At 39.6% G+C, this 24,980-nt stretch overlaps 1 protein-coding gene across 16 annotated transcripts in view; it reads right to left on the reverse strand.

Moving 5' to 3' along the window:
- The window catches only part of PLEKHG1 (pleckstrin homology and RhoGEF domain containing G1), a 159,729-nt gene that overhangs the window by 10,535 nt on the left and 124,214 nt on the right, over positions 1 to 24,980 (reverse strand). For all 16 annotated transcript variants that reach the window (XM_083828434.1, XM_083828423.1, XM_083828430.1 and 13 more), the window contains 10 exons: positions 23,085 to 23,185; positions 17,152 to 17,221; positions 8,967 to 9,013; positions 8,362 to 8,512; positions 7,235 to 7,366; positions 4,736 to 4,918; positions 4,552 to 4,647; positions 4,338 to 4,424; positions 2,058 to 2,091; positions 755 to 850 (listed from right to left, as the gene is read on the reverse strand). In XM_083828434.1, coding sequence (XP_083684560.1) covers positions 755 to 850; positions 2,058 to 2,091; positions 4,338 to 4,424; positions 4,552 to 4,647; positions 4,736 to 4,918; positions 7,235 to 7,366; positions 8,362 to 8,512; positions 8,967 to 9,013; positions 17,152 to 17,221; positions 23,085 to 23,185 — 997 coding nt within the window. The remainder of the gene's footprint in view (positions 1 to 754; positions 851 to 2,057; positions 2,092 to 4,337; positions 4,425 to 4,551; positions 4,648 to 4,735; positions 4,919 to 7,234; positions 7,367 to 8,361; positions 8,513 to 8,966; positions 9,014 to 17,151; positions 17,222 to 23,084; positions 23,186 to 24,980) is intronic.

Below are 24,980 nucleotides of genomic sequence, written 5' to 3' on the forward strand. Positions count from 1 at the left end.
CATGGAATCTTTTACCTCAGAAACAAAGGAAGATGCCTGAGAAGTAATTAAAAGTTGTTTTTTGGACACAGGTGGTGCTATACAATACACCACTACATTAGTACTCTCATGAACCTTAAGTCATTCCCAATATGCAATATTACACATTCCAGGTTGGAAAGGTCTTTAAGCAGTTGATCACGGTGACTGCGATATGAAGTCACCCAACTACACAGACATTTGTAATGGCTTCAAGAGAAAATTAACAGTAATTATGGATGTATGTTTGAACTAGGAGAAAGAAAAGCACAAGTCAACATAACCATCTCTCAAATCTCTATTATGTGTAAGGCAGACATTACAGTAAGTAAAATTAGTAATTATATTTTGAATTAACAAGCCTATCATGATCAGGATGGAACCACTTCTGAGACAGTAACTACTCAGGGGTGAGGGCAAGAAAGGTCAGACAAATAATGTGACTGGCTTTCCAGCATATGTGTTCTTCTGTCCATTAGAAAGTATCACTTGTTCTTTATGCATCCACCCTTAGGAATGTATGTATTCATGAAATGAAATGCAAGTGATGGATAAAAAAATAAATCACACAAGCAACAAATGCTTGATAAGATCTTCCACTTATATATCAGAGTTACTATGCTCTGTAAAATCTCAGTGCAAGCTAAAGACCAGTTCCTGTGCCCATTCTCAAACAATGCTAAATAATCCCTGCTTGCCTTTCCTCATCATCTTTATGGTAAACGAGTTCATTCACCTGATTTCCTTCTCACTCTTTGTTGAGTAGTGCCTTCTTTAGGCTGGTATGATGATTTCATTTCTCCCTCGGGGCTATAATGAAACCCTGGGTGATCTGTGGAATAAGCAGAGGTAAAAGAGTGTTACTTCACACGTCTCAGCAGCTCTTTGGAGGCAGTGCCATCTTCCCTTTGTGATTCACCCAATGGCACTTCATCAGAGCCTGAAGCAAAACAAGTGAGGTATTCAACTTAATCATCTAGCCATAAAAACATTTTACCCGTTTAGTTGTGTCTTGCTCCAGATTGCTAACCCAGCAACACTGATGGCATGAGCATCATGTTTAATTGTTTGCCAGTGTCTCAGTCTAAGCCTTCCTGACCCATTCTCCACAAGAATAACTACATAAATAAATGACAATTCTGCTTTACTCCAAGACTTCCTCGGCATTTACACCTAAGACTGTTGTTCTCATTTCCCTACACTGCCAGGGATCACTGGCAACATGAAGAGCTAACACAGCTTGCACCAGGAGAGGCAGCAAACAAGCGATGCAACAGAAAGGACAGCACAGATGGGGCCAGATTCAGGACACAAAGCAGCAGCAGCATGTGTGCTCCCTAAACCTGGCTCCTGGGACAGACCAGGTAAATAAACTTTTCAGTCAAACCAATGGAAAGCACAAGCCTGCTGAGTTCCAGCATGAAGTTTTCTTGGCGCTGTACCATGGGTGCATTTGGTTTCTGCCATAGCCACAAGTCCAGCTGTTGTACTGCCTGGGGGACAGAGAACAGCCAGCCGTACTGCTTCTGCAGAGTGCTGGGCTCCCTTGCTGGGCTTCCAGGTAGCCTGCACAGTGCAATAAATGGCTGGCAGCCGCCCTCACCCTCCTCCAGCTCCAGGTTTGCCAGCATAAGGAAGTCATAGCAGCGCTATGTACTTCAAGCTCCATTTGCTTATTCCTAGCCGTTCAGTGGGTCCTAGCCAGAAGGAGTGTATGCTATAAAAGCAGGAAAGATCATGCATTTAGTCGGCATGGAATAAGCAAAACAAAATGACCAGTATTTACAGAAGGTCTAATCTGCCTCTTCCTTGCTAATCATGAGACAATTTGTTGGCTATGGATCCATCAACTCAATGCCTACAGAGTTCCACAGAATCTGCATGCATTTGTTTTTGTTTTGTTTTGTTTTTCCAGCAAGGTCATAATTCAAGGAACATAAGCATGGCTTTCCCTCATTTCAAACGAAACCAGCAGTAAAAGCCAAACTTTTGAAGACACTTTTGTTCATTTTTTAAAGTGAAAGTGAAAAATAACTTACGTATAGCATCCATTTCTAGAATCGCCTGTTTGGCCTGAAAGCATCACAAAAAAACATCACAAAAAAAAAAAGTTAAACTTTAAATAGGACAAATTATGTTGCATATTACAGATAGCTCTGCATTTACATGCAGACAATATCAAGTTTAATTTTTTAGCTATTAAATATTGCTAGCATTGTTATTCTCTGTCTTTCTCTGTAGGCTGCATATGTTACATATGTGAAGAAGAATTCTGCTGGCAAGAGCTTCCCATAGTTTATCTTCAGAGCACCACACAAAAGCCTTTTGTTCACTGCACACCACAGCTCTGTCTTGCTCATCTACCACTCTGGCAGTGCAAGAGGAGGAGCGCGTACCTATGGCACCAATTGGGATAAGGAACTTCTGGGGGATGTAGTGATGCGCATCTGACACTGAAAACTACACTGGTATCACCCGCATCAGCTCATGCTGAGATCATCCTGCACACTCTGGCTCTTCTCCATGGGGACACAAACCCCAGAGACCTGTCAACAAGCCCCAGAATTTAGAGCCATCAATACACCTCTCCATATGCTGCTGGGACTGGCAAAAAACTAGCCCTAATATCTAGGAATCACAAATGTTTCCAAACTATTTTTTTTTTTTTTGTGAAACATGAAACATTTCCTCCCTAAAAAATAAAATAGTTTGACTTTACTATTTTTTTTTATCCTTTACTGTTTCTGCAGTTCTGATGTTGTTGGTGCAGAGAACACTACCAACCCTGCTTCCTTTAAGAGTTTCCTTGAGGAACTGCTATTAAAAAAAAATCATCGTTTTGTTTAAGTAAGATGAAACAAGATAAACAGCTAATATCTCATGATTGCTTAAAACTTGACACGTTTCTTTAGGAAAAATAAGCAGGATGTTTTACCAAGTTTATCAGATAGTAAGTAAGAAAATAAGCCAAAACATAATATCCCAGATAACCTGCTTGACCCTCTATGGGTGCAATTCAGTGATTTTCCACCAGGTGTCACAAGTGGACTAATATTAAATCCCCCCGAATAGCTGGACAGAGGGAAGTCTCATCTGTGCAAGCACAGATTTATCTGAAGATATGTGCAGACAGCCTCAGAGATTTATTTGGTTAGATTTTTCCTTCCTCAGATAAAATTATTTCTAAGAGCTGAAAATGGCATTATGGTGTATTTTGGTGATACTTTTTTTTTCCACAGATAAAATAAAAATCCATCGAGAAAGATAATCTTGATACAAAAGCTGAAGTCATGCTGAAACATTTTTTACAATCTAATAAACTGCACCAAGTATTCACACTGTAAGCATGGATACCAGCAAAAACATTATATCTTCCATAAACTCTGTCAACAAAAAAATATGAGAAGAATTACTAATAGCAACTGCTAGGACTGCTTTATCCTATAACTCTCTTTCTGTTGAATTGTTGAAAACATTAGTTAATGCAACTCCTGTGCATGTCAGTCACCTTTTTAGTCACTATAGCATAAAAATCAGTTAAATTGATCAGTGAAAGTAATACTGTAAAAAAAAGAAAAAAAAAAAAAAAGACAAGCAGTTTAACTTGGTGGGAAAAAAAATCAATAGAAAAAATCCAAGTTACATTGGGAAACATCACCTAGAGGTCTAAGACAGGATTCCATAAATAAAAGGACCAGATTTCCCTACTTTTAGGCATTACAGCTATGAATATTGGATCAGTAGGTATCTGACAACTATGATGAAATGCAGAACTGTGCCTCAGTTTCTCTGGCATAAAGTTTTCAAGCTGTCTCACCAAAAAAAGGCCCAAGCATCCCAGCTAAGGATGCGGGGTTCAGGCTGAGTACGTATATTTGTAAAGTGAAGTTTGTGTTGCAAATGCCTTCACTGCTGTGGTATCTAACCAAGACAGATTAAAACTAGCTTAGTAATGTCTACACATGCTGCAATTAGCACACCTCAGTGTTGTGCAGACAGGCAGTTTCAAGCCAAGGAATGCTCCTCCAGTAGAGCTTTCTGACGCTGCATCTCTGTTACTCATGTCCTAGCGGGCAAATCCTAATGTGGACAGCAATGCTGCTAACCCAGTTAAATTATTCTACTCCTGTACCAAGCCCAGTAGATGCTTTTAGTGGAATTTTCCCACTAATTCTGAAGAACTTTTAAAGATGCAAGAAACAATGTATTAACCTGCTGGAGTCTAAATTTTCTCTAAATTGTAATGCATTTTGCAGCTAACAAGATTGCCCTAAGTTACATGCACATTCAAGGACTTCAGGCTTCATTTATTTATTTACCTTGGCAGGAATCTTAGCAGGATGATTTTCCAGAATTAACCTCTTCAAATGAAGAATCCAAAGCCGTTTGTCTTGCTGAGATTTTGCCTGATTAAAAAAAATAAAAAAAAGAAATCAGCACTATAAGAAAGAGCCTTACTGCATTATGTAGGGTAAGGAATAGCATATGGTCATCAATCAGGCTATCCAGTGGGCAAGGATTTTTCTGTCATACCTGGACAGTATGTTGCATCTTGGGATTTTTGTAATGGAAGACACTAAAGCTGAGGGGCTCCTTTGGTATTACTTCAACAAGCATAAGATTCCCACACTGTAACAAAGAGAGGCAGCACTGTGAACTACGGAAGCATTTCAGAGAGATCTAGAGCCAGCACATCACCGTTTGCTCTCTGACATACCAATATGTGAGCTTTGTATGCAAACATTTCGTCCCTCTTTTTCGTGATTAGCAGCAGCTTGTCAAAGAGGAACAACGTGCGCTCATTTTTGGCTCGCTGAATGCGGAACGTTCCTTCTAGAACCAGCTCCCCATAGCTAGTGAGATCGGGTCCTTTCCAGTTAGTGAGCAAGCTCTGTATCTCCTGCAACAGATCAAAGAAGAAAGACCAGAGTTCACGTCAGAGGTCTTACTTAAATAAAGACTCAAAGAACAATCTGCTGAGGCCGTTCTGGCTCTCCCATATAACATTCAACATTCAACAGTGCAAAGCCACCAGTACTGAGGTTGTTAGGTTACACGTACATCACAGCTAGGTGTTTCCAGACTTGATGCTAAGCCCAGACTAAAGCATGCCCTCCTGAGTACTGGTGGCCTCTGTGGGGACACAGCGAAGAGCCCTGAGCTCCCCCGGGCTGCCTGCGGTGAAACAGCACAGCCCCATCTCCTGGGACTCACAGTGGTGGAGGGTGGACTGTAATGCAGTCACCAGTCTCTCTCACGTCTGCTTCTCTCCCCTGCTTATGTCCATAAACCCTCTGAATATTTCTTTCTTGCCCTGCAATATTCCCTTGAAGCTGTGTGGTCCCCAGCTGGATGAATTATAATGCCATCTCTGTGCCTTGTAGGCCCATCCCAGAAGATGCCTCTGTGAGGAGTTCAGACTGTAGAGATGTTTCTCAGAAGACTAAAGGTCCAGAAGTGGTTTGGTCAACTGATCATTTGAAGATGCCAAGATTTATATGCATTTGGAGTGATTTGTATATATACCATAGTTTTCTATCACCTTATCTATCACTTAAAAAAAAAAAAGCTGGAGAAACATCTAAGAACATCTTCCAAAATCTGTGCTACTTTGCTTATGACTACCTTGTTTCCTTTAGTTGTTCATTTTTTCTGTCAGTGGCACAGACGCAGGATTTAAGCACGGTACAGCAAACTAAGAGCAAACTAAACCTGAAGTAGGGAAACTTTAAAAACATCCATTGAACTTTAACCTGGGCAGCATTAGCAAAGCAGGGACAGATTTACTCATCCTAGGCTGATCTCAGTAGAACACTGCACTTTAATACAGCATTCGGCTATAAAACTTCTTGGTACATTTGAGCCCAAAGGCAGCCTAGAACATACACAGGAAGAAAAAACAATGCATATAGCAGCACACTTTGGACTATATGCAAGACTGTTTTAAAACCCAACATATAACAAATGAAAAAAAGTTCTGTTTTATCAGGTCCCTTAAGGAACTTGTAAATAAGTCAGGGTACAGCACAGCAATCAGTTTCACCAGTGTTAAGGGACAGTTGGTGCTGGAATCACTGTTGCGGTACTTGCCGAACTACAGACAGAATGGCAGTGTGATAGCTCACTGAAGACCTATCCCTATGGCTGCAGAAACAGATTTTACTTGTATAAAGGGTAACCATGAACGTAAACATTTTCCACAACCCCATACATTTGCCAGCTCAGCTTAATAAATTAAAAAAATACACTTTTCCAAATGCATTTAGCCCTCTTTATTGCCAAATATTACTGGTTATCATTATTCAGATTTATAGCACACTGTTTGTAGAAGTCATTAGCATGCATTTCCAGCAATGTGTGGCAAAGGTTACACTGCTGCAGGCAAGACATTACCAAATGTAACCCTATTCCCCCTATATATAAACAAAAAAATGAGAGCCAATAAGCACAGTTTATGTCAAAAAGACATAAAGGAATAAAAGAATAACATGAGACAGATTTCTGGAACCTATTAAACTCTTTTATTAACTAAAAAAAAAAATAAATTAAAGCTATATAGATACTGCTGACAAAAGTGTAATGTAAAATGGTAATTCACTGGGATGTTTGAAACAGAATGATGGATCTGTAAAAAGTCTACCAAATAGCTTACTCTTGACAACAAAAGTTATTCAGGGTAGCTTTTTTTTTCTTCTCCTAAAAATTCTCCACTCTAAGTGAAGTTAACCCTTTTCTAACTATCACATTTCTAGGTTTATACTTTTCACACACACCAAACAAAAAAAAAAGAAAAAGATAAGCCTACAGAAGCCCAAGAGGAAAGTACTTAAACAAGAAGAAGAGCAAGAAATGTCTCAAAACAAAATTAATCAGCACAAAAGGGAGAAATCGGAAACCACAGGATTTCTGAACAAAGGCTTGCCCTAGGGTTGTACAGCAGTGCTGTACAATTGAGGGAAAGGAAGAAAGAAAAGTTATCTCAAGTTTCATACTACTGCAAAATAAATGCTTTACAGGATGCTGCTTGCAGAGATTTCTGAGATTTTCCTGCAGCAGCTATGACCATGGTTTCCAAGATCAAACAGCCAAAGGCACACTCAACAGGACTCTTGAATTATGACTGACAAAGATAAGAAGAGAAGATAACTAAAAAATGCTAACTGCTTATCTGTTGACAAAAACAGCTTACACCAATAAAATATTTTTGGGAACTCACCTGAAGCCTGATGGCATGTTCATGTTTCCTCTTCATGTCATTTATGTGCCACGCCACTCTCTGCATTGTATCTATGGCATCTAGCACCACATCATAGCCCTCAGTGTCCTTGTCAAGGTGGTTTTCTATTTCCTAAGACAAAGGAAAAAAAATATAAAGTCCCATTATTTTTAAATGAATTTTCCAGCCTGATATAATACTGACTATGCTTTTATCTATACTATTTTGTCTTTCTGTTGCAGTCTCCCAAATACAATGTTTCTGCCCTTGCTATTGCATGTTGTTATCTAATTGATTAACACAAGATGACTAGCAATGTAAAGCCTTTAGTAGCAGCAGTTTAGCAGCAACTGTACTTCCAGCAGCTGCTGCAAACACAGAGGCACAGAAAGGCAACACAGCATACCTACAGGAAGAGACCTTTTCAGACAGCGCTTACTGGCTTTCTTAAAACAGAGGATGTATCTACACACTTACAAAATACTGATGGAATTACACTAGGCATTGCTTTACACTTGGAGAGAAGAAAAGCACCAGACATTTTAAATAAGGATCAGTGTCTTTACACTTCACTAGAACATGACTCTGTAATACGAAACATATGTGGAAACATTAACAATAAAGCAAGAATTTCCGAAACTTGCTTAATTCAATTCACTGAATATGGAAAGAGTTCCCACTTCCTCAATCATTCCTCTCCACAAAAATCTTACCAATCAGGGGTGTTTATATGTATTTATTCCTTCTCTCAACCACCCCCAGCACTGTAACGTGGAAAAATACTGTTGTTCAATGGAACAATAAATTTTGGTACAAAACTGTTTACTCATGACAAGAATCTTCCATACAACTTCAGAATTACAGACAATTTAAAAAGAGATGTAATTATTTGAATGCACAGACTGATTCAATGTGTCTAAAACAATTACCATACATTCCCCACTCAAAACATATGCATGTATTATGAAGTGACGAAGACAGAAAGCCTCCATATGTAAATATCAAACACTCCCAAAAGAGTGTCTAAAGAAACCCAGAACTGTTCTAACCATCAGGTCTTGTATTAGAGGCAGGAACATCAAAGTGTAGCAGCCCTAGCTGGGATATATATTTTAATGGGTGCTTACGTGCAAAAGTAGGTGGTACTTGAGGATTCGCTGGACAGGTTTCAAGAGATAGGAGCCCAGGGGCAAAGAATGCTGCAGTGCTTCTTGCCGTTCTCTGAAGAACTTGGCCAATGTCTTGTTCCTCATGCATTCTGTCAACACGGCTACTGACCTGAAAACACAATACCTATCTGTAAGACGCACTATCTCCATAAGTTGTAGGTAAAGTCAATAACTGTTTCTTTCCTTCCTTGCAAAAGGGGACAGCAGGTTCCTATCCAATCACTGTTTTTTCTTGTTATCTTGGGCATTGGGCTATGTTTTCCTTCTGACTCGCAGCCATTCTCTTTACACTGGGAATTACACATCTGGAGCACTACAGAATAAGACCATCGTAGTCTAACGAGAATAATAGCAAAGAATGAGAAGATCAAAGTAAAACTTCAGATAAGCATGTCTTTTTTTTTTTTCCAAGTTTAAAACAAAAAAAATCCTTCTCCCTCCCTCCAATCTGTAAGGGGGACAATATATATGTATATATATGTATGTATAATTTTTTAGATTGTAACTTGCATTACATGAACAAGCCAAGGGACAAATGAAGAAAGGGAACCCAGAATTCCTACCTTGGGTAGTTGGTGCAGTACTGTGTATATATGTGGAAATCTTCACTCTGCATGGAGAGGAAAGTTTTATATATATTCAGATTTTTGTCAAACTAGCAGCTAACACACATGCAAGACAAAGACGATGACGTCAAGGCAACACATTCTCCAGTTCCTGATCAATGAATTCCCCACTCTCACGGTGATAGTCTTAAAGCTAACATAGATTGACTTATGGAATTTCACTTTTTATTTTTGGAGAATTTTCCTCATCTTTTAGAGAAAAAAAATACACAGAGAAAAATAAGTGGCTTGCAACAGAGCCTCCAAGGTCCTTTATGACAACCTACGCACCTTTTAAAAAATATATGCACACCCCCTTCAAACAACTGACCTGCGTGCCTGCACACACCTAGTTTTCTGTGTGCTGATGCACACACCTGCAGAATTAAGTTTTGTGGAATATGTTCACTGCAATTTTCAAACACCTATGAATACTTGCATATTTGAGCACAATCTAAGTATGAAAATTAGATGCCACAAACTTTTTTTTTTTTTTTTGAAAGCAAGTTATGACTCTGTGCAAGCAGAAAGTGATTACCAAAACAAGTTTTAATTAGATTTAGGTGGGATTCCATGCTTGCATGTCACTGTGAAATTGCTAACTTAATGCTGACAAGCCTCTCAGAGGAAGAGCCTGAGTTTCCTTTCTTTCTTCCTTGGCAGAAGATTCTTTCTTAATCATCATAATTTAATTCTGTGCAAGAACAAGTCTCCAGAAATGTCCCCATATGCTTTAAGTTCAAATCTGTCTATCAACTTATATCCCAAATAATACTCAATTTCTGCAGCTTGTCGGAGTTGTAAAGACTAGGAAAGCACTGCAGAACTGCAAATTGCTCCTAAAATCAATGACATTTCTGAGCCCTAGTGCAATATAAAGCAATCATCTTGGGGTAAACAAGACATGCTTCCATGTGAAGCATTGTCAAAATGGACTCTGACCCGCTGCCCCACGACAGCTGTGCCCCACGAGGGGCACCCGCTCAGCAGTGGTAGCTCGTGAATGGTGAGACCAAAGAGCCCGGTGCTCTGCAGTGCAACAGCACAGGGGGAGAGGGCTGATGCGGGCTGAGCCTTTTGTTTCTTATTGTTGGGTTGATTTTTTTTTTTGGCTATTCATCAGAAAGAGCCAGCTGAGGCAGTGCCCTTCCCCCTTTTCAACAGTGCTGTTCCCTTCCCCCTCTCCCTTGTACATCAGACCATGCCATTCATTTTTCCAACGAGCAGCGATTCAAAAGGACCACATAAAAAGAAAGCTGCTACTCAACCTCAGTGTAAGTCACTGCAATTAATTTCAGTATTTCTTACAAGATTTCCATACTAACTGTTTTGAAAAAAATAAGTCTAGCAAACTTCCAATAAACGTTTCCCTCTGGGACCGCAATCCGCATTTACCCCCAGTATGCTGCAAACCGCTATTACTTTAAGCTGCTCTTATCTTACACAGCAACCAACTATATTTAGTCTTGATACAATACAGTTCAGTGATTTAGCTTGGTCTTTCACGCCTGGACTAATTCTGCTGTCACAGCCGGTTTTTGTGGCGGTTTACATACGCCCAGTGTCCACACCCAAAGACAACGAGCTTCTGCCACAAACTATTAGCGTTCCCGCTTAGAACTTGCAGCGACAGCTACAAACCGTCCCAGCAAAAAACTAAGCATTAACAAACCTCAGCGTGTTGCACACATCACACTGTCCTTTTCTTCAGCAATCATTCCTAAGCCAGCTAGCGCTCATAGCAAGTTAGGGTGCTTATGAGAGAGCATTGCAATGAAATTCAGGGTCATGGAAAAAAGTTATTTATTTTATACCTGCACATATTAATATAAGGTTTTAATTTAGGGGCTTTCTGGTATAAACTGTAATACATTCCCATGGCTACAATCACGGAATAATGCAATTTATAGAATGACTTCACAAGCAAAGTGCAGACCATTTTTTGACAATTATTTATGTGTACACCACTCAAATAGAGTCACTTGACTGTTCTGCTTTTCAAACAAAAAGGAAAAGAATATCTGTTGTGAAATTTCAACAGCTGAAAGCATTATCTGTAAAACAAACACGACCAAACTTTTCAGGGTTTTGGAATGGATTAAGTGCACATTCCCCACAAAATCAATAGCAAGTCCAAAATCCCCAGAAGCCTTTTCACACTCTTCCACTTTTTTCATTTTGTTTTCTACATGAGGTCAAAACTATTTTCAATGGAATTTTTGGCTTTAAAAGAGCTTTAGTCCAGCTATTAACTGGAACAAGCTTGTATACCAAATAAATAAATAAATAAATAGTTTCTCATGCCCTCAACACGTCTAAAAACTTTAAAATGGTTTCACAATCATCCCTGCTTTCTGATCAGATTTTATTCCAAATTTCATACTGCGTTTCTATGTGCACTTGCGTCATTTCATCACAGATCATTTCATCACACAAAACCATTAGACAGCATTTACTTTTACTGAGCCACATGCCAGTAGAAGGTCAGTTATACGTATTTTGTCTCCAGAATGAAATTGTTGATGCTCACTCAGACTTCAGAAGCTGGTGTGAATCAACAATATACACCTTTTCTTAGGCATCAGCAGGAGTCGTGTGAACACATTGGGAAGGTGGCCAATAGATCCACAAATTTTCATTTCATGGTACGTAAAGAAAGCTGATCTCTTAGAAATGCTGAACAGGCAGAAACCAAACGAGTATTTTCTGTAAACTTTTGCAGATTTGTTCTCAAATACATCTCAGTTACACAATGTAGAAGTTAATCTGTTCCTTCTCCACCCCAATCAAAGAAGGTTGTGACTTGATAATAAATCCATCCCACTGATCTAAAACATACCCCATAATCCCCCCCAAATACAACCACGACTGATCTTCCTAAGGCTGAGGAAGATGCCTGTGCTCCCATGGACTGCCTGGTTACCTCGCACCTCTGCACCTTGAGAGAAGGGACTACAAGTTGTTGGGACTACAAGGGACCAGCTGATCCTACCTACTTTACAGCAGACTTCCCAGAGAGAGTGCTGTATTACTGTGGGGCATATCAGGGCAGACACCATGCAGGCTAAAGCCAATGCTGTGAACTATGTTCAGAAGCAAAAGAAAAGCCAGGGCTAAAATGGGTTTAATATATTTCTATCAATACTTCCACACCACAAGTTAAATACTAGCTATGCTCGTCGGTATTTCGTTAGATGCTCATGCTTGCTCAGTTTGAAAGTCATTACATTCACCTTAACTGTCTTCAAACCAGATTAAAAGTGATCTCTGCAGGGAGACTGGAATCACTCCAGAGATCATTTTTAATCTGGGGGCCCAAAGCTGTTATGGCAGAGGAAAAAAAAAATCTGAGACCAAAGCCAAGAGTTCATCTGCACTGACTACAAGTCACCCTGAAGAGCAAAGCCAAGCACAATAAGATCCCGGCTATACTTAGTTTGTCCCCTGCTGCTGAATCAATTCACTGTGCGTCTCCTACACATGGAGTGAAGAGCCAAGCACATGGCTACAGCCCTGATCTCTCAACTCTTGGTGCACTGTGCTTTTTTATAGCCATAAAAGGCACTTTAAAAGAAAATAGAGACTGAAAACATGAGCTGAGTGAGAGCGTAAGCTTAAGCCAATTGCCTGGATCTCCTCTTCATTAATGAGATGGGAGATTAGAGTAATTCTCCCTTTCCCCTTGGTTAAGCTGTTGGTTTGTCTTTCAGAAAACATATGTTCTAAATTTCTGGGGCACTGAGTGAGAAGACCAATGTGCCAGAATTAAGCTTTTCTTTTACGACTACTCACTTAAATGTAAACGTGTGGAATACTGAAGTCTATCTTCTAATTAACATTGGGATCATTACTATGAAAATTAAAGACTGAGTTGGCAAGAAAACATAAACAAACTTATATGTGAATAATTAAGCTATAGCAAAGCTTGCACTGAAACCTTTTATCAGCCTCTGATTACAGTTAGCAGCAAAACATCTCCAAGACATTTAAAATAGTTCTCCTACATGAAGAGGCAGGCCCAGGGCTGGTAGAAATGACACTATTACACCACGACCCTCAGTGACAGGTTATTTCAGAGCAGCAGCCCCCACACACTGTTCAAATAAAAACCAATTCATCCCCTTTTGCTTCTTGGGGCAGATAGCTAAAACCAGCAAATCATGATCAGACAGCAAATTAAGAAAAGGTGTGCTTTTCTGCATTTGTATCTATATTTCCCCATGGGTTATTAATGGATTTTAAAAAGATCTGGAAGAAGAGGGGCTTAGTATAACGTTGTAAGTTGCTGTTAAATATTTCTACTCTCTGATAACTTTGCATGGTTATTTTATCTGTTAGTGAGTTTTATGTTACTGGATGGTTTACAGTAAAGACATCTTGCTGAAGTTTGTTAACAAGTAAAAGCTGTCATTTTAGGAGCTATTTACTTTGGGCACTCAACAGAATAAATGATAAAGACTCAAATCCACAATTATGAATCTTTGTTCAAAGTATGCTAATGTGATTTGATAATCCTTACTGTATTTCCCTTAGAAGTAGAAGTTGCAAGGCTGTTTACTACTCAGACATGAATGCTATACACAGGAAACAATGACATATGAATGTGTAAGGAAAATATGAAAAGCTATGCAACAAATTTTATTAAACAAAACCAAGTAACAAATTCAAGTTCAAAGAAACAGTCCATTGTAAACAGTCCAAAACTAGACCTTACAAAAATAAGCTTACTAGATTTTTTTCAGGAATAGAAAACATTTCAATTTCAATAAGCTTCAGTTACTTTAACCATAACCATTATATTATTCAGGCAAACCAACTTTTCACCATTTCACATGAATCCTGAAGAAAGAAATGGCTATTTTACTTCATTCAGTTACTGAGTTTCATGAAATGCAAAAAGCAAACACAGTACCTACAGTGAAAACTTGATTATGCGTTTAAATACCTAACAACTAGGATATTCACAAGTGAATCAGTAGGGTGAAAAAAATGGAGCTAGCATAACCAAAGCACAGCTCCACTGCAAACACTAAAGAAGCTCCACTGGAGCTACATCCATTAGCTAAAGCCATGAGCTATGACTTTGGTATGAAATTATCCCCGTGTGTAAGTCACAGTGAAGATCTAGCACACTCAAAGTAATCAAACAATAAGTGGCTAAAGTCCCGTAAGACTTTAAGGACTGTATACTGCCAAAAAAGGATGTTATGTTTCCACTACTCAATGCTGGGAAGATACGAGCAACCAAGAATGGACAACTGGAGTCTGTTAAGACAGTCACCAGTTACTGTAATGACATCTTCACAGCCAAAAACAGAACTGTGGGGTATTTTGGTATTGTTTGATTTTGCTTTTAAGTGTTTGCACTCGTCTGGATGAAGTTAAAAAATGTTCACTGGGATTGCAGTCTCCAGCAATTTCTGAGCCATCAGGCAGTTGCCTGCCAATAATACAAATGCTAAAAGCATTTGACAAGGGAACAAAAAAGCACAAGCAAGCAATGATACACAGATGGATTTTGGAACTAATGGCCAGAAAGTCTATCAGAAAACTCCTTTCAGCTGGCCAACATCACTGAGGGAGCAACTTTTTCCTGGACTAGTTATTATCTCTTGCACCACCTCTGTTTCATGTCTCAGCCAGTAGTAGTCCCACATACAAGCATGCAATATGGCAGAAAGATGTACGAACTCCAAATTCTGACATCTGTAAATAATCCTGAAGGCCTCGCAACTGAGCTTCAGCACAGGAACAACTTACATGACACACAAGGTATGACAACGGTGTCCCCATTTTCTCTGTGGTAGAACCCACAGGAATAACTGGGACCCTCAGCTCTGGAATGACCCCCAAAATCAGCAGATCATAGGATAATTTAGATTGGGTGGGAACTCTGAAAGTCATCGGGTCCTTCCTCCTGCTCAGAGCAGGACCATTTAGATCACATTGCTCGTCTTCTAGAGTTCTAAATATCTTCAAGGATGGAGATCCTACAACCTGTCTGCAATCCATTTGATGTTTGGCCACCCTCTTATGGCTAAAAATTAAATCTGAAAATCATTAAATCTAATTGGAATTTCCCTTGTAACTTGTGTCCACTGCCCCTTATCCTATCATTGTGCTCCTTCAAAAAGCAGTTGGACTTTGTCTTCTCTATATTCTCTTATTAGGTAGACAGCAGTAGACATTTCTGCTCAGCTTTTTCTTGTTCAAGCTAAACAAATCTTGTTTTGTCAGCCTTACTACATCACATTTTTAAGTCTCCGGACCTGCTGGCTCACTCCAGTATGTCAATGTCTTTCATGTACCAGAAGTCCAAAATTCATCACAGTATTCCTTATGTAGTCTTACAAGTACTGCATAGAAATGAAGAGAAGCAGATTCTCTAAATCTGCTGACTACATTTTTGCTAATATATCCCAAGGTGCTGTTGGCCTTCACTGCAATGGCATACCACAGATATGCTTGTTGTGCTCCATGACCCCAGATCCTTTTCTGCTGAGCTGTTCACTAGTCAGCCAGAACCTGCCCGCAGGTGGGGTTGTTCCATTTCAGGCATAAGACTTCGCATTTGCCCTTACCACATTCTCCTTCAATTCAACATAGGCTGTTTGAAGTTATAACAACATGCCACAAGCCCGACTGCAATGTGGCAAAATATATCCAACACTAAGATCTTCCAGTGCTTACAAAAGATCAGCTGCTAGATAAATAACAGCCTGCTCCACCTCAAGTACTGTGTTCAGTTTTGGGCCCCTCAGCATAAGAAGGACATCAAGGCCCTGGAGAGTGTCCAGAGAAGGTCTACGAGGCTGGCGAAGGGCCTGGCACACAAGTCCTGTGAGGAGCAGCTGAGGGAACTGGGGTTGTTTGGTCTGGAGAAGAGAAGGCTCAGGGGAGGCCTCATTGTTCTCTACAACCACCTGAAAGAAAGGTGTGGGGAGCTGGGGGTCGGCCTCTTCTCGCAGATAACTAGTGATAGGACTAGAGGGAATGGCCTCAACTTGCACCAGGTGAGGTTTAGGTTGGAAGTTAGGAGACATTTCTTCTCAGAAAGAGCGGTCAGGCACTGGAATAGGTTGCCCGGGGAGGTGGTGGCATCATTGTCCCTGGGGGTGTTCAAGGAAAGGCTGGACCTGGTGCTTAGGGACATGGTTTAGTGGGTGACATTGGTGGTAGGGGGATGGTTGGACCAGATGATCTTGGAGGATTTTTCCAACCTTAATGATGGTATGATTCTATGAACTCAATTCAAGCAAGTAATCCAGTGAAATAGCAGCACTAAGATGTTATTATTGCTTCCTTTTCCAATAAAATTCCTTGTGTCACAAGAGCGCTGAACAAAACAGAGTGGTTCAGTTAATCCTAAATCCTTACATTAGGCCTATTATATTGTATGTATATTATATGAATGCTTGGTGCTGACAATACTGAGCTCAGGACAAAGCCTAACATATGACACAGATTTCCTCACGAGGGGGAGTGGAGGGGCAGGCACCAACCTATTCTCTTTAGTGACCAGGGATAGACCTGAGGGAACGGTGTCAAGCTACAACAGGGGAGGTTCAGGCTGGACATCAGGAAGAGGTTCTTCACTGAGAGGGTGGTCACGCACTGGAACAGGCTCCCCAGGGATGCAGTCACGGCACCAAGCCTGTCAGAATTCAAGAAGCGTTTGGACTGTGCACTTAGTCAAGTGGTCTGAATTTTTGGGTAGACCTGTGTGGAGCCAGGAGTTGGACTTGATGATCCTTGTGGATCCCTTCCAACTCAGGATACTCTATGATTCTACGATTCTAAAGCATAACTGGAGTACCAATTGATCACCTACATTAAAAAAAAGGGGGGGGATGAACTGTATTACTCCACAAAAAGGTTCTAAAAACAAATGCCAAATCAATAATTCTACCAGCTCAGATGCACTTCTTGAAAAAAGTATAACACCTTTTTCTTAAATTTTTAAACATGAAACAGAGACATACCACTATTGTCTACCAAGAGAAGCTCCTTTGTTTTCCATTGATTTGCTAACTTTTCTTGGTTGAAATAAAAATTAGGTCTCAAAAAGTAATAAATTAATTTTACTTTCCCATATCATTCTGCAACAAGTGTTGTGCTGCAGATTCTTGCAGTAGCCTCTTACCTTGGAAACAAAACAGTCTGCTATAGCCACAGGATCATTTTCACAGTTTTCCAAATCTTGCAGAAGTTCACTAAAACAAAGAACAGAAAAATCAAAAACAATTATTGCACATATTGGAATAGACACACATGTATATCCTAGAGCCAGACACCGTTCCATTGTTCATGGCAGTGATACTCAAAGCACTTATGATGCAGGGAGTCCTAAAAAGGGTACTAGAAACCCTCTGGTTCCCCTGCATAGCCCCTCCATTCTCCAATGAACTGGCCCATGTAAACAGACTTGTTTCTTTTCAGAATATAAAAACACCGTCTTATGAACCAGGGTCAAAACTGGACTGAGTCAAACATACAGTTCTGTTTCCTAATGCATAAAACACAACAGTATCTTAGCTCTGTTCAGTGCTACAGCCATTGCTCCTCTCCCATACAGATCAGACACTCAGATTCAGATGTCCACAGTTGCACGGTATCTCCACATGTACCATCAAACATATTTTTTTCTTATGCACAGTCAAGCTGTTACCTGCACATGCACAGAAATTCCAGTTCTGATACCACAACATGTGACCAAAATACACAACTGCATATCCTCCTGACAATATGTTGAGCCACATTAATTGACTTTACATGGTGGCTTCACAGTAACTGCAGCTCTGGAATACTCGCTCCTGTCAAAAGACTGACAAAGTCAAGCGACCACAGAACTTTATGGTCTCTTCCACCTACACATGAAGCCAGGTAGAGAAGTTTTCTCTTTGGAGACAGATGAGCATGCTAGGAAAATGGTATTCCCACATACTTAAACATGCAAGTCACCACAATGACCATGGACTGCTGATCTATGCAAAGGTGAGTGCCTTCCTTCAGACTGACTGCTCTTCTATGATATGCATAGTGGTGTACTCAGAGGGTTGTTTAGCTTGTACATCAACTAACACAGTGAAGCCAAACAAAATTTAAAACACACTGAAGCACATGCCCTGTCCTATAAAGATTTTGTATGTTCCAGTAGCTAGACATGACTGAGGTGGATGAGGAGCTAGTCCGAAAAACACAGATGAGAAGCAGGAATGTATTACGTACACAAGAAGAACAGTAATAAGTTCACACAGGAAGATTTGTCTACCTTTAGTGAGTCTCTTCACTGAAGAAAAGTGGTGAGCCAGGAAAAAGTTTTCTGGAAGGGAATATATAAATTCTACATGCATAAAAATAAAACCTAACTGAGAGGATTTTATATTTTTGACATGCCAAGCAGGAAATGAATTCATTATAACAGGAGCAAAGCAATAACGGGGCACGTTCACTATCATATGGAATTCAGTTCTTGAAAGCCAATTCAGTGAAAGAAAGAGTTCAAGCAGCAGAAGAAAACCTCAAAGGTCTCTCCTTGATCCTAATATTCTTTAGTCTTACTGAAAGATACACTCAGAAAACCGACACAAAAAAAAAAAAATCTTCCAAATGGTTCTCTGGGAGACCTTTTTTTCCTTCTCATCAGATGTTTTTTCGTTTAGTGCTACTTTTCTCCCAGTTCACAGCTGGTTCCCTGAATGAGTTTTGCATAAGAGTTCCTAAGCCTGTATCTAGGGAACTACCCTTTTCCCCTCTAAGCAGACACAATTTCCCTGTGTAAGTAAGAATGGGAGTAAAACAGAAAAATTTCCTGACTTGTTCTTTGCTTCTGTAATTACTGGGGGAAGGAAGGGGAGAAATCAGTAATCAGTCGCATTGAAAAAAGACAAAGAACTTAAGTTAGGCGGTCATTAAGCCACTCTGTATAGCAATAATTTAACCTCCACACCTCAGATTTTCCCTTCATCAAAATCAGAATAAAAATATGACCCTTGCTTGATAGCCCACATTGGTGAAGATCCTTTAAATCAGCAAAAGAAAGAAGCTGCAGCAATGCTGAGCATAACCATTAATTATAATGACTGTCTGTTTTCCACAAATGAGTTTTGGAAATAACATCAAATACACTGAACAAGCTCAGAGTATTCCTGTTGTCCAGCAAGTAGAGGTTCTCCTGATTGCTTAGAATACATTTGATTGCCATTTTGTTCCTACTGGTCTCCTTTATTACCATCTTATTTTTCCTGCAGGATACAGTAATACTGCATTTAAATTTTTCATATATTCATGCAATGAGTCCAGGTTTATGCAGTAAATATGCTGGTGGCTTGCGTCTTCAGCACGAGCACATAATGTAAGGGTAATGTTTTGAATGATTTTGTTAGCTGTACTACACTCTTTTCTGTCTCATCTGGCTGATAAGAACAGGATTGGTAAAAGCAGCCTTCCACTGTGTAACAACAGCAAATCTGTTATGCCTAGGAATCCCCCAAAAACTAAAGAAATCCCTATAATAACACATTGACATGTGAAAGAGCAAGTTTATAATTGTGCGTTTAAATACCTGACAACAAAAATAGTGGAGAGAAAGCAGAAGTTCCCTTCACCCGGGTATCCAGATGTTTTACACTTTCCACAGTCAGTAATGGAGCTCTTAGCATCCATGGTTGCTTATACCAGTGGCCCAGGCATGAAGGGAGCACAAGGGAGCACTGGGAGAGAACGTGATGCTCTTGCAGCTGAACTGCTAACAAGACTCAAGCTGAAACACATCACGAATGCCAGTGCTCTTTAAGACCACGAACTAAGTTACGCAGCTTGGGTTGTTATGGTCTGGAAAAATGTGATCATCATCAATAGCTAATGATAAGTCCTTTGGGATGAGAGAGGTAAACGTAGAAAGACTGACAATTTTTTATGAAATGAACTCGTTACCTTTACAAGTCAAATGAACAAAAGTCTCATTACAATGTCTTAGGATGTTCTGACATTTTGGAGCATGAATTATTTTCAAGACAAAACACTTAACTTCCCCTCTCAGTGGGTTAGGTCAGTATGAAGCTGCCAACTACAGGAGGTGAAGAGGAATAAGCTAAATCCATTTACAGGTCTGTAGATAACTAATACTTGCACACACACAAGTTATGCACTTTTTCGTTTTATTCATTGTATATCATCACCACACTATTTTAAAAGAAGGCCCAGGATTTTTTCCTCTCGTTCTTGATCTGAATTGGTGAAAAAGAAAGCTGATAATGACAGGCACATCAGATGGGCCAGCTTTGGTGGAACAGAAGGAACAGAAAGAGGCAGAAAGGGAACAGCATTATTCATCCTGCTGAAAATTTCACCCATGATGAAAAACAGTTGCAGTGTGCAGTCTAACCATAAATGCTAAAGTAACGGTATTACCAAAAAAAATCATTTTCTTAATGCCTAACAACATTCAAAGCTAAAAGGGACATAGCAAGCACAATCTGGTCCTTGTGGTTGAATAATTTCATTACATAAAAATCTAGAAAACTAATCCGAAGAGTTCAGATTTTTACTAAAAAAAAAAAAGATGATATAAAATTATACTTGATATAATCGCACTGCTACAAACGTTTTGTGACAAAAACTAATATCTCCACACTCAGAAAAAATCCTTTTCCTTTAAAGGTGAGCTCTTATAGGTTTTATGAAGGCTCTTCCTGACAAGAAGTCAACCATTGAAGCTCAGCCACCACGAAGCTCAGAGCAGAGGAACTGCTGAAGATGGCAGCTGTAGAGAAGAGCCCTGCACAGTATCTGCGTGCTTCAGTAGTCACTGATGGACAAAGAGTGTGCACGATCTCTGTCAGCAGCAGAGGTTTCAGCTTGGCCTCTCTTAAGACTGGCTGAGTGCTGGTAGAAGTATGAACCTATGCATGTTTCACCACAGAATTCCCATTTCAGAATGAAGTCACGCTATTGAGAGTTTATCCCAAATTGTTCCTGGAAAGAATCTCAACAGGAGAGGCCAGAGAAGTAAGGCAGCAAATGCTGATTTAGAGGATGCTTTCCCCTTCCGAATAAATCAATAAATAGTGAGGGAGCTTTTTCCAACAGATGGAGCAGGACTGGTGGAATATGGTCGGTAATTCTATTTTAAGAAACAGCTTTCCAAAAAGAGATCACAAAGGACTTGCAGTTAGCATCCTGACCATCATTTCTGCTATTCAATACAACACCTAAAAGTCATTTCAGTAAACGGAATTTCTCACATCTCTACAGGCCACAGAAGCCCAAGATTAAAAAGTTTCCTCACTGATTAATTGTCACATTCAGAGTTGAGAAAAAAATGGTCATTCTGAAACTATGAAATCATGCTCACAAAAAGCATCTGAAACCACTAACACAGAACTGCCAAGTGGAACTTTTTCAAAGGTAAAAATAAATGAAGAGGCTATAGAGTATGTTCAGGACCCAGAAGGTACATGCCAAGTTTCACACAGGAGGGAACTTTATCCTTGAAGCTATATTAGGATCTACAGTGCGTGTTGACTCTTAAAAAATCTCTCAATTTCCATGTAGAATTTTGAATCGTGAGGCCTGAAATACATTAGCAATTTACTAGAGGCTTTGGACAACTTTCCAGTGAGTTTTAACCATTCTAACATATCTATCCCTAATAGCTCCCAAAGTGTTTTTGTTTTTTTTTAAACTTTTCTTTTTCTTTTAACCTCTGGAAATCCTTTTTTTCTCTCCCTCAAATCAGTTATTCTGTATCATGATTAAAAAGGTACTTTTATTCAGTAATACTTGCAACGATGCTGATATAAGTGTGTCTCAACTACGTAGCCTGCTATTTCTCTGGCTTTGAAGGATCAGAAAATACAATGGCCACATATGTTTTTCCCCATCCTGCGATCATTAGGAAGCCCACAGTCATTGTCTCATGGCTCTAAAACACATGATCAGGCTACCGCTATGTATTTTCCATCACGTTAGTTATTCAATCAAGTCAGAAGTTGTAGCTGAAGCAGGACTTAGCAGCTTTCCTGAAATTGTATTTCCCGTACTGTGCTGTATCTGCAAGTTTCAGGAAAGGATTTTAGGTTTCAACTTTGTCCAACATTTCTAAATAGATCTTCCTCCACTCTCCCTTTTGATTCTGAACAGCGATCCCCAACAGCAGAAGCACTTTAAAATAGTTTCCCATGATGACAGAAAAACACTGAGGAAGCTCTTTGACAGGGGTCCTCCACTTCAGAATCCTCTTTTGATTTAAGGAAATTATTTACAGTTCTTCAAAGATTACAACAGTTTGGGAGATCTTTTGTCAACTACAGTAAGGCTAAGAGAGCTTTTACAGGAATAATGGGACATAGAAGACATGGGAACTTTATGCCATTAGGTTTGTTGCATTGATTGTATGTTCAGGTTTTCCTTAAATACTGAATAAGGTTTTTTGTTTGTTTTTTTATAGTAATAGAGGATTCAGTCAAAAGTAGCAGTAGCATGCTCCTAAAACTGCAGATACTGCAGGTCTCACACACTCTGGCACCAGCTATAGAAGCAAGAGAAATTTTACTTGAGGTTCCCATTATATGCTAGAATCCCATTTGCAGAGTTTCAGAGAAGGCTGTAAAGATACCTAACAGAAGTATTCAATGCACAGCAAGGTACTTGAACACGGCTTTGATAGATTATTTCAGGGAGTGCCTAGCAGTTTAAAATGTTACAAAAGCCAGATATATGTCAGTACACCAAAGGACCTAATATAATAGGAATAAAATATTGTCTGTTTAGTGAGACAAGAGTTTAATTCATGGTCGTCTTACATTAGGTTCAGCGGGAGCATGGAGCAGGTTAGGTTTATATTTATGGAAATACCCAGCATGAAAACAGAAGTAGTAAATGAAGACCACACTTGATTCATTAAACCAGCAGCTACGTAATCTGATCTCAGCAAACCAACCCAGCTGAGAATCGAAGAAATACCATTTCTCAGTTTATATATCTTGGCTGTATTACAGTGATAAAAGACTATTTGCTTGGTTTGCTCCCTCCCCATCAACACAGGCTGCTTCATTTAGTTAAACATTAATTTACCTGTTGAAATGGTAGATATCCCGTATGTTTCCAAACAAGGCTGATCGCTCTTCTGTCCCCAGGGACAGCTTGGATTGGTCAGTGATACAATCGAGGTAATCCTACAAGAGAAATGAGAAGGATGCCTTTAGACATTTCCTCCTTTTCTAGATCAGTAAATGGAGCTACCTTTTATTGTTCAAGATGAGTTCCTTCATATCAGTTTCACATTATTATTACAGTAAACCCTTCAGTAGCCTCTCTGTGAACAGTCATTCTATTATGAAGGTAACAGTACTTATCTGTTCACTGAAACCAAGAAAATAACAGAAGACTGAATGCTAAGTTATAGTCCTTAGACTGGACAGCCAACATTTCTCTTGCTACTGATATACAAATGTATTCAGATTTCATTCACAGTGACAGTTTAATTGATCATTTAACTGGCTCAGAGACAAAAAAATGTACAAAAAAATGAAGAATGTCATTTAATAGTCTTAGTAACAGAAAACCTATACAATCAAGAACAGAAAACATAAAAACAACAAGGGACTAGAAAAGCTACCAAACTACCAAAAAAAATATCTTTTAAAACTGTAGTTGAAAAAAAAAAACACACAAACACAACAACGCAGAGTTTGCGGAGGACAGAAGATCTCAGCATATATACACACATGCAGTGTGTATATAGTACACTTGTATAATGTACAGTTACATTGCAAATTACGGTGGTATATGTTCTAGTAAAGACATACTTTCACATTTACAAGAGTGTCTCATCTAGTGACTTCAATTGAATAGGAACAAGAGAACTAGAAAAAAGATAGGTCAGCATTGTTCTAGCAGAACAACTTTCCCGTTTCTCCCCCATTTTGATAAGAGCTCAGCTCCCAGAGCATCACCTTTCATTCTGTTGCTGCTCCAGTGTTAAAATTTCCTCAGCTAAGGGCAAACAAATCCACCGGGCTTTTTAACTAACTTCAATTCATAAACCAAGAAACCCAACGTGCTGCCACATCCATGAAGAAATTCTGCTAGAGGACGGAAAACAATAAAGGAAAAGTGAAAACAGCTGAAACAATGTGAAATAAAAATAAATAAAATCCCTTAGCCTGGGGTTAGACAACGTGGTGTGGCAACCCACCAAAAGCAACACAGCATTCCACTGCTCGGCAAGGAAGGAACCCTGCGAAACATCAACTAGACCATGAAAACTTCTAAGATGCAACTACGTGCCAGAGTCATAAAGAAAAAAATATTACACAACACATACACTGGACAAGATTTATTCTCTGAAAATCCAGAGAAGATGAAGGGTTTAGATCAGTCATTGATCTGACCTTTGGATTTTAGATGCTCTTGTTAGGATGGTTACGAATTACAGCACTCAAGTCTCTATCCCCATGTTCTTTGCAACTGAGATGGTGTCAGCAGAGTCACAGGTCCTAATCCTAACATTCAATAATCCACATTCAGTATTTGGTTGCCCCCAATTAAATCTACTCTTCATCACCACCAAAAAAAAGAACATTTTTTTGCCAACAAGAAGAAAACTTGCGTACTCAAATGCAACTTCAGTGTCTTTAAGAAGAACAACAAGCGGCAGTGGGCAAGCAAGTAGGCATGTCCCAGAAAGCCTTCCCATCTCTTCTGTGATGGATGCCCGTACTGTACCTTCTTGCAGCCTTCTAGTCCCAGCCTGTCCTTGAAACGCATTTGTGCAGTAAGCCATTGGAATGGCATCCCTGGGACTGCCTGAATTTGTAGTTAGCTTTTTGTTTATACTCAGAAGCTGCAGATAAGTAAAAGGTTTGGGAATTCTGGTGAGGCAGACAGGATTGCAGCATGTAGTACACTAGCTCAAACGCAGGAGTAGATGATAGATTCAGGGCTACCCCAGTGACAGCAATAAATAAC

The sequence above is a fragment of the Anser anser genome (assembly GCF_964211835.1).
Source record: "Anser anser genome assembly, chromosome: 3".
NCBI lineage: Eukaryota > Metazoa > Chordata > Aves > Anseriformes > Anatidae > Anser > Anser anser.